General features: G+C 44.3%; 1 protein-coding gene across 12 annotated transcripts in view; it reads right to left on the reverse strand.

The window, feature by feature from the left end:
• The window catches only part of ACACA (acetyl-CoA carboxylase alpha), a 318,748-nt gene that overhangs the window by 14,923 nt on the left and 290,379 nt on the right, over positions 1-13,446 (reverse strand). For 11 of the 12 annotated variants that reach the window (XM_064271370.1, XM_064271368.1, XM_064271369.1 and 8 more), the window contains 2 exons: positions 6,501-6,655; positions 5,656-5,826 (listed from right to left, as the gene is read on the reverse strand). In XM_064271370.1, coding sequence (XP_064127440.1) covers positions 5,656-5,826; positions 6,501-6,655 — 326 coding nt within the window. Of the gene's footprint in view, positions 1-3,431; positions 4,372-5,655; positions 5,827-6,500; positions 6,656-13,446 lie in introns of those variants that run through there. The other variant, XM_064271377.1, reaches the window with a different exon arrangement.

Consider the following 13,446-nt stretch of genomic DNA (forward strand, 5'->3'; position numbering starts at 1 on the left):
TCTAGCTCTTGTCCTTTTCTTCTTCTGGCCCCAAATTTGCCAGTCTCTGTTTTAATCACTGATTAAAAGAAAGAAAAAAAAAAAATCAGACCTCCAGTTAGGCTGGTGTGGCCAAGACAGTGCAAGCCTTTCTACCCCTCTGTGCCTTGGCACAGGACTAATGACATCTCTTGAGGCTAAAAGGCGGGAAGTGTTTTGTTCCAAGGAGAGGTGGCACCACATTTCCCCATAAATGGGGGTGGGGAGGAGATAGCAAAGTTCTCCCTGTAAGGTGGTTGGTTGAATTCTCTCTTGCATCTGTCCCAGCTCGCTGCACACCCACGTGTGGATGGAAATACCTGGACCCCTAACAACCACTGCCACCTGACCCTTGTACTTCCATTTCCATCACTGGTAATTTAGACTTCTGACCTGCTGCTTGAGGACCTCCAAATGTGCTCCCTACTGAGGAAGAAGCAGGGGAGGAAAAAATAATGAATGCTGCTTGGGTTTCAGAATAGAAAAAATTAAAAAAGTCCTAGATTTACCCAAGAATCCCAAAGCCTTTAGTTTAGGAGAATATTTAATACTCTTATTAATCATTTTTAATCCATTTGCTTTTAATTAAGAAACAGCATGATGCTTTCCTATCAACACATGCCAGGGAGCAGATTAACTGTGGCTTAAGATAACTCTCCTTGATTGGTGTAATGTATTAGCGAACAAGATGCCTGCTTCTAACGATGCTCAGACACTACCCTCTAGAGAAAACTCTCCTGCCTCCCCTCCTGCAGACACAGAGTATGCTAGGTGTTTGAAGTTCCCACACAGGAGGACAGCAGCACATTCCAGGTTTCAGAGTTGTTCTAAAGTCTCCCCTTTGAAAACATGGGCCCATACAGGAAAGATTTGCTGTTCACTCAAAGTACAACCACTGGATGACAACTACCAAGCCAAAAACCCAGTCAAGTTTAGATCACAGCCCAGAGCACATAGCACCAAGGCAAAGGGGCCTAATCAGCTGCGTTTTAGGCAATAATAAGTAAAAGCAAGCACCTGCAGGGCCACAGGTTTTTCTCACCAGGGGGTTTAACATAGTGCTGTGAGCTAATTTCCTCCACCCAGAAAAGCAAGACTCCCTTCTACTGGGCTAGGGAGTCTACAGTTCCTTGTTCGCCCTCTAGAACAGAGCTGTGCACAAGACTCAGTGTTCTAGCCATCCAGAAGGGTGGGCCAACCTCACTGCCAGAAAAAACAGCCATTATCATTTCTGCACTTAAAGCCATAAAATACGCCTGATTATTCCCAGTGTTCCAGCAGGGATCTTAAGCAATTGTGAAATGCTGGGTTGCTAACCTCATGACAGGCCTGGGCCTGTGTCACCTGCCCACCACTCATCCCAACCAGAACATTGTAATGTCAATAAAATATCAATAATTAAACATCACAACAGTGACCTTACAATACATTCATTCAGCAGATACTTAGCTTTATCTCTCTGCATCAGCGGATAAGTATCTCAGGCACTACTCAGCCTTACTAATTATATGTCGTCATTAGTCTATCTTACAAAATCTAAATGACCTGTTTGGAAATTTTCATTTCTAACATATTGGACAGCTGAAGCTCTCCTTAGTCAATGGTACAGCAGTGCCAAGGAGTGACCAGGAAACAACACGATGGATGTGTGCCCTGATTACCATGCCCTACAAATAAGTTCACTTCCTGAGCTGCCTGGAGACACCTCCAGCTGGGGAGGGTCCTTCCACTTCTCGTTTTCTAGACTTCAAGGAGCAGTGCAGCCCAATGAGAGGCAGGGGTGGGGTCGCACACAGATTGGGGAGTATATGCATACATTAGAAAAAAAAAAAGGCATTTTCAATATACCTACACCTACAAGGTTAAGACCTACCCAACTGAAGCCCAGGAAGGAACCTGCTTTCTTCACAGGTTTTCAGCACGGTTAACAGCACAACAGAAAAAAGCCATGTGGGCTATATGTGAGCCACTCTAGTCTCAGCCACCGGCCCACACAGGGCCAGGCAATGCTTTCCAGGTTCTGCCTCACCTCTTCCCTAACTGGCCCTTAATAAGAAGTTTGATCCATGAGACTAACCCATGGGCAGCTTGAGGCCAGGCTAGGGGGACAGTGGAAATCAAAACAGCGAGCCCAATCAATGAAGCTTTTTGCTCTAGCATCCTCACCAGGGCCTCCACTGACCATTTATTTCATTTGGAAATCCAGAATGAGAGCATACGAATAGCCATCTGGACAATAAGAATGTATGACAGCATTCTAGGTTGCCGGGTACACTGCAGCAAACCAAATCAAAGAAGCTTTACTGAGCATCTACTGTGTTCATGGAACCAACCCCCCACCTCCCCCACCTCAAGATCACTAAGTTACACATTTTTACTCTTAGCATAGCGTGTTGCTGTTCTTGTTTTACCTTCTAATATGCTATGCTGAGAGAGACGGAAACTTCTTGTGTCTACTGAGTGCCAGGCATTGTGCTCCGCACTTAAATCACATTATTTAAAACTCGCTGAGCCCCGTGAAATAAATACCCCCATTTACACATGAGGAAATGGAGGCTTAAATGATATGGCCAACCCAGTAAATAGCAAAGCTGGAATCCAAGAAGTTTGAGAGATTCCAAAATTGACTTTCTTTTCATCGCTCCTTGTGGGTTCTAATCTCAACTTCTACTTTTGGAGCTTGGGAAAAATCAATTAGTCTGCTTGAAAAATGATACAAACACCATATACCTCAAATTGTGGATCTCAGAATCAGGAGAGAAAACATGCCCAGGAAACAAATGTCTGCCATGTTCTTATGATCCAATTTAAACCACGGTTCTTGTTTTTGCAGGGAGCCATAGTGATGTTTTTCTTCTGCCTACAGTGAAACTGTGGACCATAAACCCTACTATTTCCTAGAATAGGACTGTCCCAGTGGAGTCAAACAGAACTCCATAACTCACTGTAACAGATACCTAGGGGAAACAAAAGAATTACATTGCTCACTTATAACACCACAGTGTCTTCAAAATTTCTATCCTGGAATCTCTTTTTCCAGGGTTAAGATTAAAAAACAAATTCTCTGGGAAAAAAAAGAACACACAGCATGGCTAACAGATAGCTATCACTAAGTGTCTTTCACTACCAGTAACCACAGTAAGGATCAGAGAGGGTCACTTCTTAATGTAAAGCCAAGGTCTAGACCCCGCCAGTCTTTGTACTTGAGAGATACACAGCACATATTATCTATCACTGCTTGAAGAACCAGCAAAAAAAAGGGACGGCTTTATGCCATTCTGAATCCCCAAACAGAGCCTGCGGCAGCCCTTCAGAGGCAGCAGAGACTGCTTTTTAACACTGCAGCACTTTATTCTCTCAAGGACGATGCAGATTTTATCACCCATCCCAACCCCCACCCTACACTAAACTAGGTCCTGCTGAGCCTGCAGAATAAGGAAGGAGATTTCAAAGCTTCATGCCCTGGCATCGCAGGATCACCCTGGGATCATCCATCCTTACTTTCTCTCCTTGGCTGTCCTCTTAGGCTGAGAGCTCGGGAGAGAGCTGCCTTTTATAGATGGAAGCAAGGGCAACAGCCCCCATTCTTGAGTACAGTAGGTTCCCAGTGCCTTTCGGCAGCCTCCGTCCATACATCTGTACTTGATTTCAGGCCTGGTGTCCGTGCACATACAGGCAACAGTTCTCTCCATAGGTAAGAGATGGCAATGACCTATTTCGTCAGACACACCGTCTCCCTGGGAGCAGGACGCTAAGGAGCAACTGAAGGGGCCTTCTCTACTCCATGCTCAGAGGGGGAGCAGCCTCTTCTCCTCCTGTGGCCACTGAGGCTGTGCATGTCCATTAGTGACTAATGTGGTGGGAAGGCAGTGCAGGCCTTTCCTGGCCACACACACACACTCCACTTACTTGGCGGGCACACTTAACTGGAGAACAACTGCTTATTTTACACTTGCATGACTTTCAATGCCAACTTCACTAGAAGCTGCCAGTAGCCGCTGACAAAATTGTCTCACTCAATTATGATGCCACAGACTGACCTTAACCTGAACCAAATGTCGCATAAGGCTGAGCTTCCCCGCTGCACATCTGAAATATTTATCCAAAGAAGCTTTTCAGTCGTAAAGAAATGGGTAGACTTAACACAAAGGTGAATCTTAGAAGCAACCCGTTCACTGGCTTTCAAGCTGCTGTCAAATCTTGGAGTTTCTTCCAGAGAACAGTTAGCAGGGACTTCAGGCAACACTTGCCAGGAAGAGGCTGGAGATCCCTCTTCATGGGCCAGGACCCTTCATGCCACCGCCAGCCATCCAGCCTCCCATCAGTACTCTAACCTAGCAGTCACCAAACTGCCTATTAGAAAAGTAGACAAAAATATTCTGAGCACATATGGCCAATATTCCAACTAAACATATATATGATTCACTTTTAATCCATATATGACTAATAAAGGTTAATTTCTCTCTTTTTCTTAGTAAAAATAAACAGAAATAAAAGTTCTAGTATTTTCTTCGCATATTCCCATTGACTGTCCTCTGCAGCCCACTGTGGATACCACTCTCCTTGCTGCACCAGGAGCTGGTGCCCTTGCTACCTCATCCTGGCCTCAGATTTACCCCATCCCTAACCAAGAGGTGAGAGCACCAGGGAAAGAAAGCATCTCAGTGGGGTCACTAATCTGAGGTGTGTGTGCTCCCCCTGAGATCACCCCAGGAAGATGCTAGACTCACAGTTTCCTGCATGCAGGGTAGCCATTTCCTTCTACCTTGGATTAGAAATGAGAAAATCTTTAGTTCTACTCATCACATCTCCTGCTAAGCTTCCTGCTCCCGTCCCCTTCAGTTCTACCCTCCACACAGCCCCCAAGAGGTCTTTCTAAAACACAAATCAGAGCATGTCACTCTACTGATTAAAATACCTCAGTGGCCTCCCATGGACCTCAGGACAAAGTCCAAACTCCTCAACACAGCTTACACAGCCCTGCATGATCAGGTCCTGCTCACGTCTTCTTACCTGGCACCCAACCTTTGAGCCATAATGAAATACTTGCAGTTCCTTGGATGCATGATACTCTTGCTCTCAGGCCTTGGAACATGCCTCCTCCCCTCACTCCAACCTCTTCACCTGGTTAATTCCTACTTTGTTCAGGTCTCAGTTGAGACATCACTTTCTCTAGAACTCTTCCCAGACTTTCCTTCCCCTCCCTCAAGAGCGTGTCAGGGGTCCTTCCTCTGGGTTCCAAAATGTCCAGGTTTGCATTGTTTAGCACTGACCTCATGGTTACCCATGACTTCTCTGTCTCCCCTCTAGACGGTGAGTGCCGTGTGTGCAGGAACGCCTGCCTGTTCCATTGCCATGACCCTAGGGCTTAATGAAGCGTCTGGCACGTAGCAAGTGTTTCAAAAAAGGTTTGCTAAATGATTTAATAAGCTACAGAAAATACCCTACCGCCTCTGCTAACAAGATGTCCTGACGTGTTACTGCGGGAGGTGAGGTTATGGTGGGGGAAGTACGGCTCAGGCCTATATGCTTCCCTTCCACTCCAGTCACCTAGAGGCCTGGGATTCTCAGACAATAAGCCTTGCAATACTCAATTGGGGTGAGGAGCACAGCATAAAGGCTGGGTGCCTCACCTACCTTCACAGTTCCTTCTACCTCCACAAACCAGCGCCTCAACATGGCCTGGATCTGGCCATCAGTCAGCTCGGGGTTGGCATTGTGGATTTTCTTCTTGACTAGGTCCTCCAGCAGCAGACGCCTCAGCCGCCAATAGAAGAAGGTACGGGATGTTTTCCAATCCAGGATGTCCTACATGAAGACAAGAATGAGTCACACCAGCCCTAAAGCTGCTCAGTCCAGATGGAACTCCACCGACACAAAAACCTGCTCTCCAGGTAGGCCTCTAAGGGACTCAAGAGCGGGCTGCAAGCACCTCCAGACTTCTCATCAGTTCAGAACTGCAGCCCCCACGCACTGCCAACAGAGCTGGCTGCAGCGCCATGCACAGCAATGGGCCTGGCTAATGCCAACCGCGCACATGGCTGAGATGTTCTGGGGAAAAGGCTGTGAATTCCCAGGTAACCAGAGTGAGAAACTGGTTTTGAGCAGACTGCTCAAACGACCTGAATGTAGGTCTAATGTGAATTAGCTGCTGCTGGAACCTTGACATTGTAGTAATCTATGGCCTGAAAACCCAGGAAGCTGTTGCCATTGAAGTCACATGTGACTCAGTTTCCCACCAGTAAAATGGAGCTTGCCTCTTGAGGAGTTCATGGAAACCTAAATCAAAGTGTTTTAGGAAGATAATGGATAGAGAAAAGGGGGGAAACTCTCTCAGAACACTTGAAAGTGACTTGATCTGCACGAGCTGCCTTTGTCCAGCCCCAACAGCTCCCTGCTTGTGAGCTCCTGTGCATAAGACATACACACATGCTTGCTCGCGGTCCCAGCAAGTCAGAAGAAGTGGCAGCCATCATACTCACATTAATAACACCCTTCTCCTGCATCCGGCCTGGTGTGTCATGCAAGTCAGCAAACTGCACGGCTACCTGATGGTAAATGGGAATTAGGAATTCCTCCCGCTCCTTCAGCTTGTTCTCCAGCTCGTTCCGCTCAGCTTGGCTTAGCTCTGGGGTGCCTGCAATTAGATAAGCCTGCCCGTCACACTCTGTGATGACCAGGAATCTCTCTGCACAGCAATAGCCACAGTCACAGGAAGCTCGGAATCCATCCCAGCGCCCTTTCCTCTGTGGCCTGGCTCTCCATTGTCTTCACCACCTCTTTGCTGAGTAACAGGGCTCTACAGGAAATGTCAGACCTGTCCTCACCTTGCCTCAGAGAGCTCACATGTCCTCTTTTCCTTGGGAGGTCACAACTATAAAAGCAGCCACAGGAGCTGTTTATTGCCTAGCCCTCTCAATGAGCAGGTACAAACAACAACCTAGAGCTCTGTACTTCAATCAGTTCATTTCTGCATTTCTTCCCCATGAGAGGCCAATGCTGGCACAGCAGTGGCACCATGCCCACCCACTGCTGACCAGTGTTAGAGTGGCTGGACTCTTCCACGTGTGGGATATGGGAGGACTGCATCCTCTATGCCACTGAGCAGAAACCAGCAGCTCTTGTCTCCCCACGTCCATAGCAGATACCCACCAAACTCACTAAGGATCTGAATAACTCCTAAAGCTGTGAGCTGCATTACTCCACAGGCTCTCATCTCCTGTTTGGACACTCCTAACCTCAACTTCCACTACTCATCCGCCAGTTTGTCATACTGTGGTGGCCTGCATGTTGCTGTGATGCTGCAAGTTATGCCACCAGTATTTCAAATACTCGCAGGGTCACCCATGGTGGACAGGTTTCAGTGGAGCTTCTAAACTAAGACTAGGAGGAAAGGCCTGGTGATCTACTTTCAAAAATTACTCAATGGAAAGCCCTATGGATCACAAGAGAATGCTGTCTGATCTAGTGCTGAAAGATGAACTCCCTAGGTTGGAAGGCACTCAAAATACACAGCGGCAGCAATGATGATACTGAGCATACCAACGACCATAAAGATGGCGCACTCTGAGCAACTTTTCATTCTTTTGTACAAGAGTTTCCATGAGTCAGAGCCAACTCAATAGCAACTAACAAGAACTACAACAACCTCAAATTAGTAGAATCCACCTAACTAGAGCCAGATGAGTGTGTCTTGTGTCAGCTCAGTGGATTAGCTGGACCCCATCCTCCCTCCTGGGCTGTTCACTGAGCCAGCCCTTGACCAGAGTAATAAAGACATTCTAGTTCTTGGGCTAAAAAAAAGAAGGAACGGAGAAAACAGAAGGGCAGTCCACAAACTCCATTTAGATCACTGAGCTTATAAGCATGCAGTACCTTACTCAATAGATAGGAGATTTTAGAATTCCGTATAACAAGGAGGACACCCCCTCCCCCTCAATCAATACTGTCCCAGAAGGAGGGCTGCTACATTGTGCTTTTCTTCCTGATTACTCTCAGAATGGGACCTACAATCAATACTGAAAATTTAGTTGCCCGCCTAGTAAGGAGGAGTAAGTCTAGTTGAAGGAGCAATAGGTGACAGCCCCTGGTGTTGGGGACACCTGAAGTGCTTTGTCACCAAAGCTGACAAATAAATACATGACCACAGGTGATGGGATGCAGAAGAGAAAGGTCTAATTCAAGCATGCCTGTCTGGGAACAGGCCTTGTTTTTTATGCTACTATGAATCATATGCCATAAACAGCCTTGGGCTGCTGAGTGAGCTGTAGGTATTATACATAAACACATGTTAACAGAAGAGGGATGTAACTACACCTACTCCTCACTTATCGACTGTTCTGTTATCTGACATTTCACATTTATGACAATAATAAAAAATCTATTTTGTGCATTAATGACACACACCTCACAATAATGAATGCCGAGGTGTGAGGTGAGAGTAATGTTGGCTGTGATGTTAAGGTTATGTGTCAACTTGGCTGGGCCATGATTCTTCATGGTTTGGCAGTTATATAATGATGTAGTCATCCTCCATTTTGTGATCTGATGTGGTCATTCTCCATTTTTGCATAAAGCCAATTTTCACATAACGATCTGGTCTGTGGAACCTAACCATGTTGGTAAGTGAGGAGTGGGTGTATAGTACCTAGTTTCATTTTTATGAGGTTTTTGGATACCCAACTTCACTTTTTTTGTTTAACTCTCACTACTTTAAAGCTGTGATAAAGGATGCTGAGGAGATCTTTTCTTTGTTCTCACATAGAGGGCAATCAGTGACCTACTGCTTCAGGCCCCTGACATCTCAGCATCTTTCCAAAACAGGTAAACTTCATGAGAGTGCTGGGTCCCACACTCTGGAAGGAGACGGTGGCCCATTCATTCTAGTGTGGAGCTGAATGAACTTTGCCCTGCCTGGAGAATTGATGGGAGGAGAGCTGACTAGTTTCTTTTGAGTCTCAGCTAGAACACCCTTGATAGAGAAATGAAAATTTTTCTTTCTCCACTCAAAGAAATCAAGACTCTCTGGGGAAACTGCTGATTCTAGGATTGAAGCAGGGAAAATACAAATAAGAAGAGCTTGGAACTCTTGTGACAAAAAGCAAGGAAGCACTCCACAAATAATGGGGACATTTTAAAAGGACACAGCAGCCAGTTAGAAGGGACTTCCCCTGGCTAAATCTGGGACAATTTGAGCATCAAAATAGGTAATGATAGTAACAGAGTATTTATGGAGTAAAATAAGAATCTGAGTCCATCCTGATACAATGAAATAAATGTGGGAATGGAGGAAGGTAAAGCTCTCCCTTACAGCAGAATAACAATAAATGTAGAAGGAATGATGGAATCACAGAATCACCATTTTTACAACCATCAGCGTAACTGATCCACTCAATTACCAATGGATGCTAAAACTAATGGGTAAATGTTTGATCTATGAGTAACAGGTTATTTAGATTGTCTCTAAGTATCTCCTTACAAATTACTTATTAATTACAAAAAGGAAAATGGTAACTTTACAATGGATTAACCTAGTGAACAAAACAAGTAATAAAAATTAGCATGATTGCTAATAGGACAAAATGACATCATGTGCCTTCTAATAATGACATCCTGAGACATCACAACACTCTGTAATATTCCTGCCGAAAATGTATAATTCGAATGTCGTCGGAGGAAGTACAAGACAAAGCCAAGTTGAAGAACATGCTACAAAAAAAAAAAAAAACTGGCTTATACTCTTCAAAAATGCTAAGTCTCACATTCCAGATTAAAGATGACTAAAAATACCTGGTATCGAATTGCAGTCTGTGGTCCTGGACTGGATCTCAGATCAGGGAAAAAACAAAAACAAACTATAAGGGGCAGAGACAGCTGATAAAACTGGAATATGAACCATGGATTAGACAGTAATATTGTATCGATGTTGTTATCTTTCCTGATTTGATAAAAGTGGTTTTGTAAGAGAAAGTCTGTTTATAAAAATACACAATATATATGAATAAAGGAGCATGAGGTATATAAACTGGACATCAAATGGTTCAAAGAAAATGTGTGTGTGCATAGGAGCGGAGGTGAGAGAATGCACACTTGAGTGTGTACAAATGAGAAAGCATCGAGAGAAAATGTTAACAACTGGTGAATCTGAGAAAAGGGCATCAGAAGTTCTCCATATAAGCATATTCTTATAACTTTTCTGTGAAATTGTATCAAAAAAGTTTTAAAAATTAGTAAGCTAAGAACAAAAAAACGTTTTTACTGGCTTCTTCATGCATACAATCAATAATGATAACTAATATTCAGAGTACTGCATTCTATTCTATGTGCTTCATATCTATTAACTCACTTAATCCTCACAAAAACTCACGAGGTTGATATTATTATCCCCATCTTACAGGTGAGGAAACTGAGGCACAGGGAGACTTTTATGTAATTTACAAAAGCTGGAAAGTGAGAGCCAGGACTCACGCGCAGCAGCTTGGCTCCTGAAGTTTTGAGTGCTACGTTACGTTTATCTACTTGCTTATTTGGGGGCAGAGGACAAGTGCTTCAGTAGCAGCAGTATCCCTTTAATAATTTCAGAAAAGGCTAAGTGATGGTGGCAGACTCCTGGCTGACAAAGCTGAAGTTCCATCTTAATCCCATTCCACAACTAAAACCTGGACAATGCCTCCAATAATTCCCATAGTGTGGGTCAGACACTATTTACTAGACAGGCCTCAGATTTAAGGTAGCCCCTCCTGTTATTGTGAGATTAAAGAACTAATACAATAAATACAATAGTAGGTAAAATTACCGTCCTGCCTTGGGGCAAGGGAGGGGAGGACAGGACCACGGATGTGGCTGAACAGGGACTTCCAGACTCTTTTTAACGTTCTCCTTTTGGGTAAACAACCAACACTGCACTTGGATGACATGCATATAGACACACCATTTATTGAGCATTTAGTATATGCTGGGCTGCATACAACACAATTCCACCTAGGTCTGGTCAGCTGTTAACACTATGCTGCCAGGCCAAATACCTTAACTGTACTGAGCGTTTTCCAAGTTGCTTCACATATATCACTAACCCTTATAACAACCCAACCTTACAGACAGGTTCTCTATTTTACAAAAGAGAAAACCCAAGGCTCTGAGATGGAAAGTGACTTGGCCAATGGCATCAGCTCTTAAGTGGCAAAGTCAGGATTTATACTTAGGCCTGCCCCTCTCTGAGGCCTGTGTTCTTCCACATTAAATGGTACTGAACGTGGCCAAGCAGGTATTCTGGCAGTGGTGGGAGAAGGGAAACAACCTGGAGAGTTTGGCTCATCTTGCTAGAAAGGAGTTAAGAGGAAGGCTCAGCATCAGGTGCAGAAGAGGGAGGACATGAGGGCTGAGGAGTGGGGCATTCTGGGAACAAGGCTATGGCTTTACCAAGTTGGAGGACAGAGAAGGCTGGTTCCTGGGCTAACAAAGGTCACGTCCACCCAAGGCTGTTCTAGGGCTTTGAAAGGGTGATGAAATAAATATCTGCAATGTTCTTGGGTTCTCCTGAGACTAGAAAGACCACAAAGCATTCTCTTAAAAGCCACCCTGCTTGATTCTTTCAGTAATGCCTCTGACCACACACTTCAAGACCTATTTCAAAAAAGCATCAAAGCAAGGAAAAGACAGAAGCAGAAAATGTACGTATTTTAAGATGCATATGAGAAGGCCAAGGATTCATGTACTTTGTTTTAGGGGGGGAAAGAAAGGGTTTTCTAAATGTTATTGTCTAAAAATAAAGCACTTTTCTTAAGCTAGTTATACTCTGGTGTTGCACACTGAGGGCCCCTCTCTCCTTGTACAGCAAAGCAGCCAGCCCCGGTAATGATTTAGGGGAGATTAACAAATATGTCAATGTCTATTTTCTGCTTAATTTAAAAGCAGCGTCTATAAAGATTTTTGACTTCTGAACCCTGTTCTCCTGAAAGAAAGAAGGTAAGAATGAGGAGGGGGATAAAGAGTGATTATCCTATCATTGATCGTTTGTCAGGAGCATTTCTTATTCACTGGACTATTGTAAAAAGCTAAGCTCTCGATCAATCCTGTAAGCTCCCTGTACAATTAAATATCTTGGAATGGTTTTCTTTCTTTTCTAGCCAGATTGCAGGGCCTCAGGGTTTTTAGGAAAGCAAGTCGGTGTGTGTGTGTGTGTGTGTGTGTGTGTAAGAATATGCCACAGGCTAAAATGGGAGAAGAATGGTAGGTTATACCCATCCCTTCCTTTTGAAGACTTCCAGAATAAAAAGTCTCCATGAAATCTTTAAAACCCAATTTTATAACTTAAAAACTTTTCAATGTAAAAAGTTAAATACAGAACAGGGATGACTAGTTTGATCAAATAATCCTAGTTAACACTGAGGTGTTACTATGTGCTAGTACTGTTCTAAGTACTTTTCATCTCATTTAATCCTCACAACTCTAAAAGATCTCTTATTTTACAGATCAGGAAATGGAGGACAAAAAATTAAGCAGCATACCTAAGGCCACAAAGCTAGGAAATGGTGAAGCTGGGATTTGAACTTATCTACTCTGTCCTATAGGGTCGCTATAAGTTGAAATTAACTTGATGGTACACAAAGAGAAGTCGAGTTCTTTGAGGAGCCCTGGTGGCACAATGGTTAAGCAGTTGGCTGCTAACCAAAAGGCTGGTGGTTGAATCCACCCAGGGGCTCTGTGGGAGAAAGACCTGACAATCTGCTGCATAAAGATTATAGCCTAGAAAACGCTATGGGACAGTTCTACTCTGTCACAGGATGTTGCTATCAGTTGAAGTCGTCTAAGCGGCACATAACAACAACAACCTGGTTCTTTAAACACTACAGTTTAAACTGACCCACTAATGTTCACAGCGCAGCAGCCTGTGAGGTGTTCCCCAGGGCAATGAAGAGCCACAGCCCTCCTCCATGGGGTCAAAGCTGCAGAGAAGCTCCTAGAGAAGACAGCTCTTTCTGTAGCAGAGGTGTTTGGCCAGTTCAGCAGGGCTGCTCTGAAGCACTGCCCAACAATGATACTGAAAGAGGCCAACCCTACCTACTCCATGGAGTAGGGTTTGGGGGTGGGGAGGTGAGGCCTTCAAAGCTTTGAAGAAAAAGCAGACTGCTAGGCTGAAAATCCTCTGCTCAGCCAAAGGTACTAGGTGACCTTGCAGAAACCCCTTTCCTTTCCTGAGCTCAGTCTCGTTTGTGAAACAACAATCCTAATCTGGCAAACAAGGAAAATGTCTTATAAAAGAACCCGATATTAAAAAGTTTTTAAAAAGTTATATAAGAAGCCTACATAAATTTAAACCCAATTTTAACTTTTATGGGCCCTTCTTCTCTTAGGAAAGCAATTTGCTTTGACTGGTTAAATACTTGAGATGTTAGAGATAAGAACCAGACCACTCTAACCCGCAAAGCT

Source organism: Loxodonta africana, chromosome 18, assembly GCF_030014295.1.
Source record: "Loxodonta africana isolate mLoxAfr1 chromosome 18, mLoxAfr1.hap2, whole genome shotgun sequence".
Taxonomy (NCBI): Eukaryota; Metazoa; Chordata; class Mammalia; order Proboscidea; family Elephantidae; genus Loxodonta; species Loxodonta africana.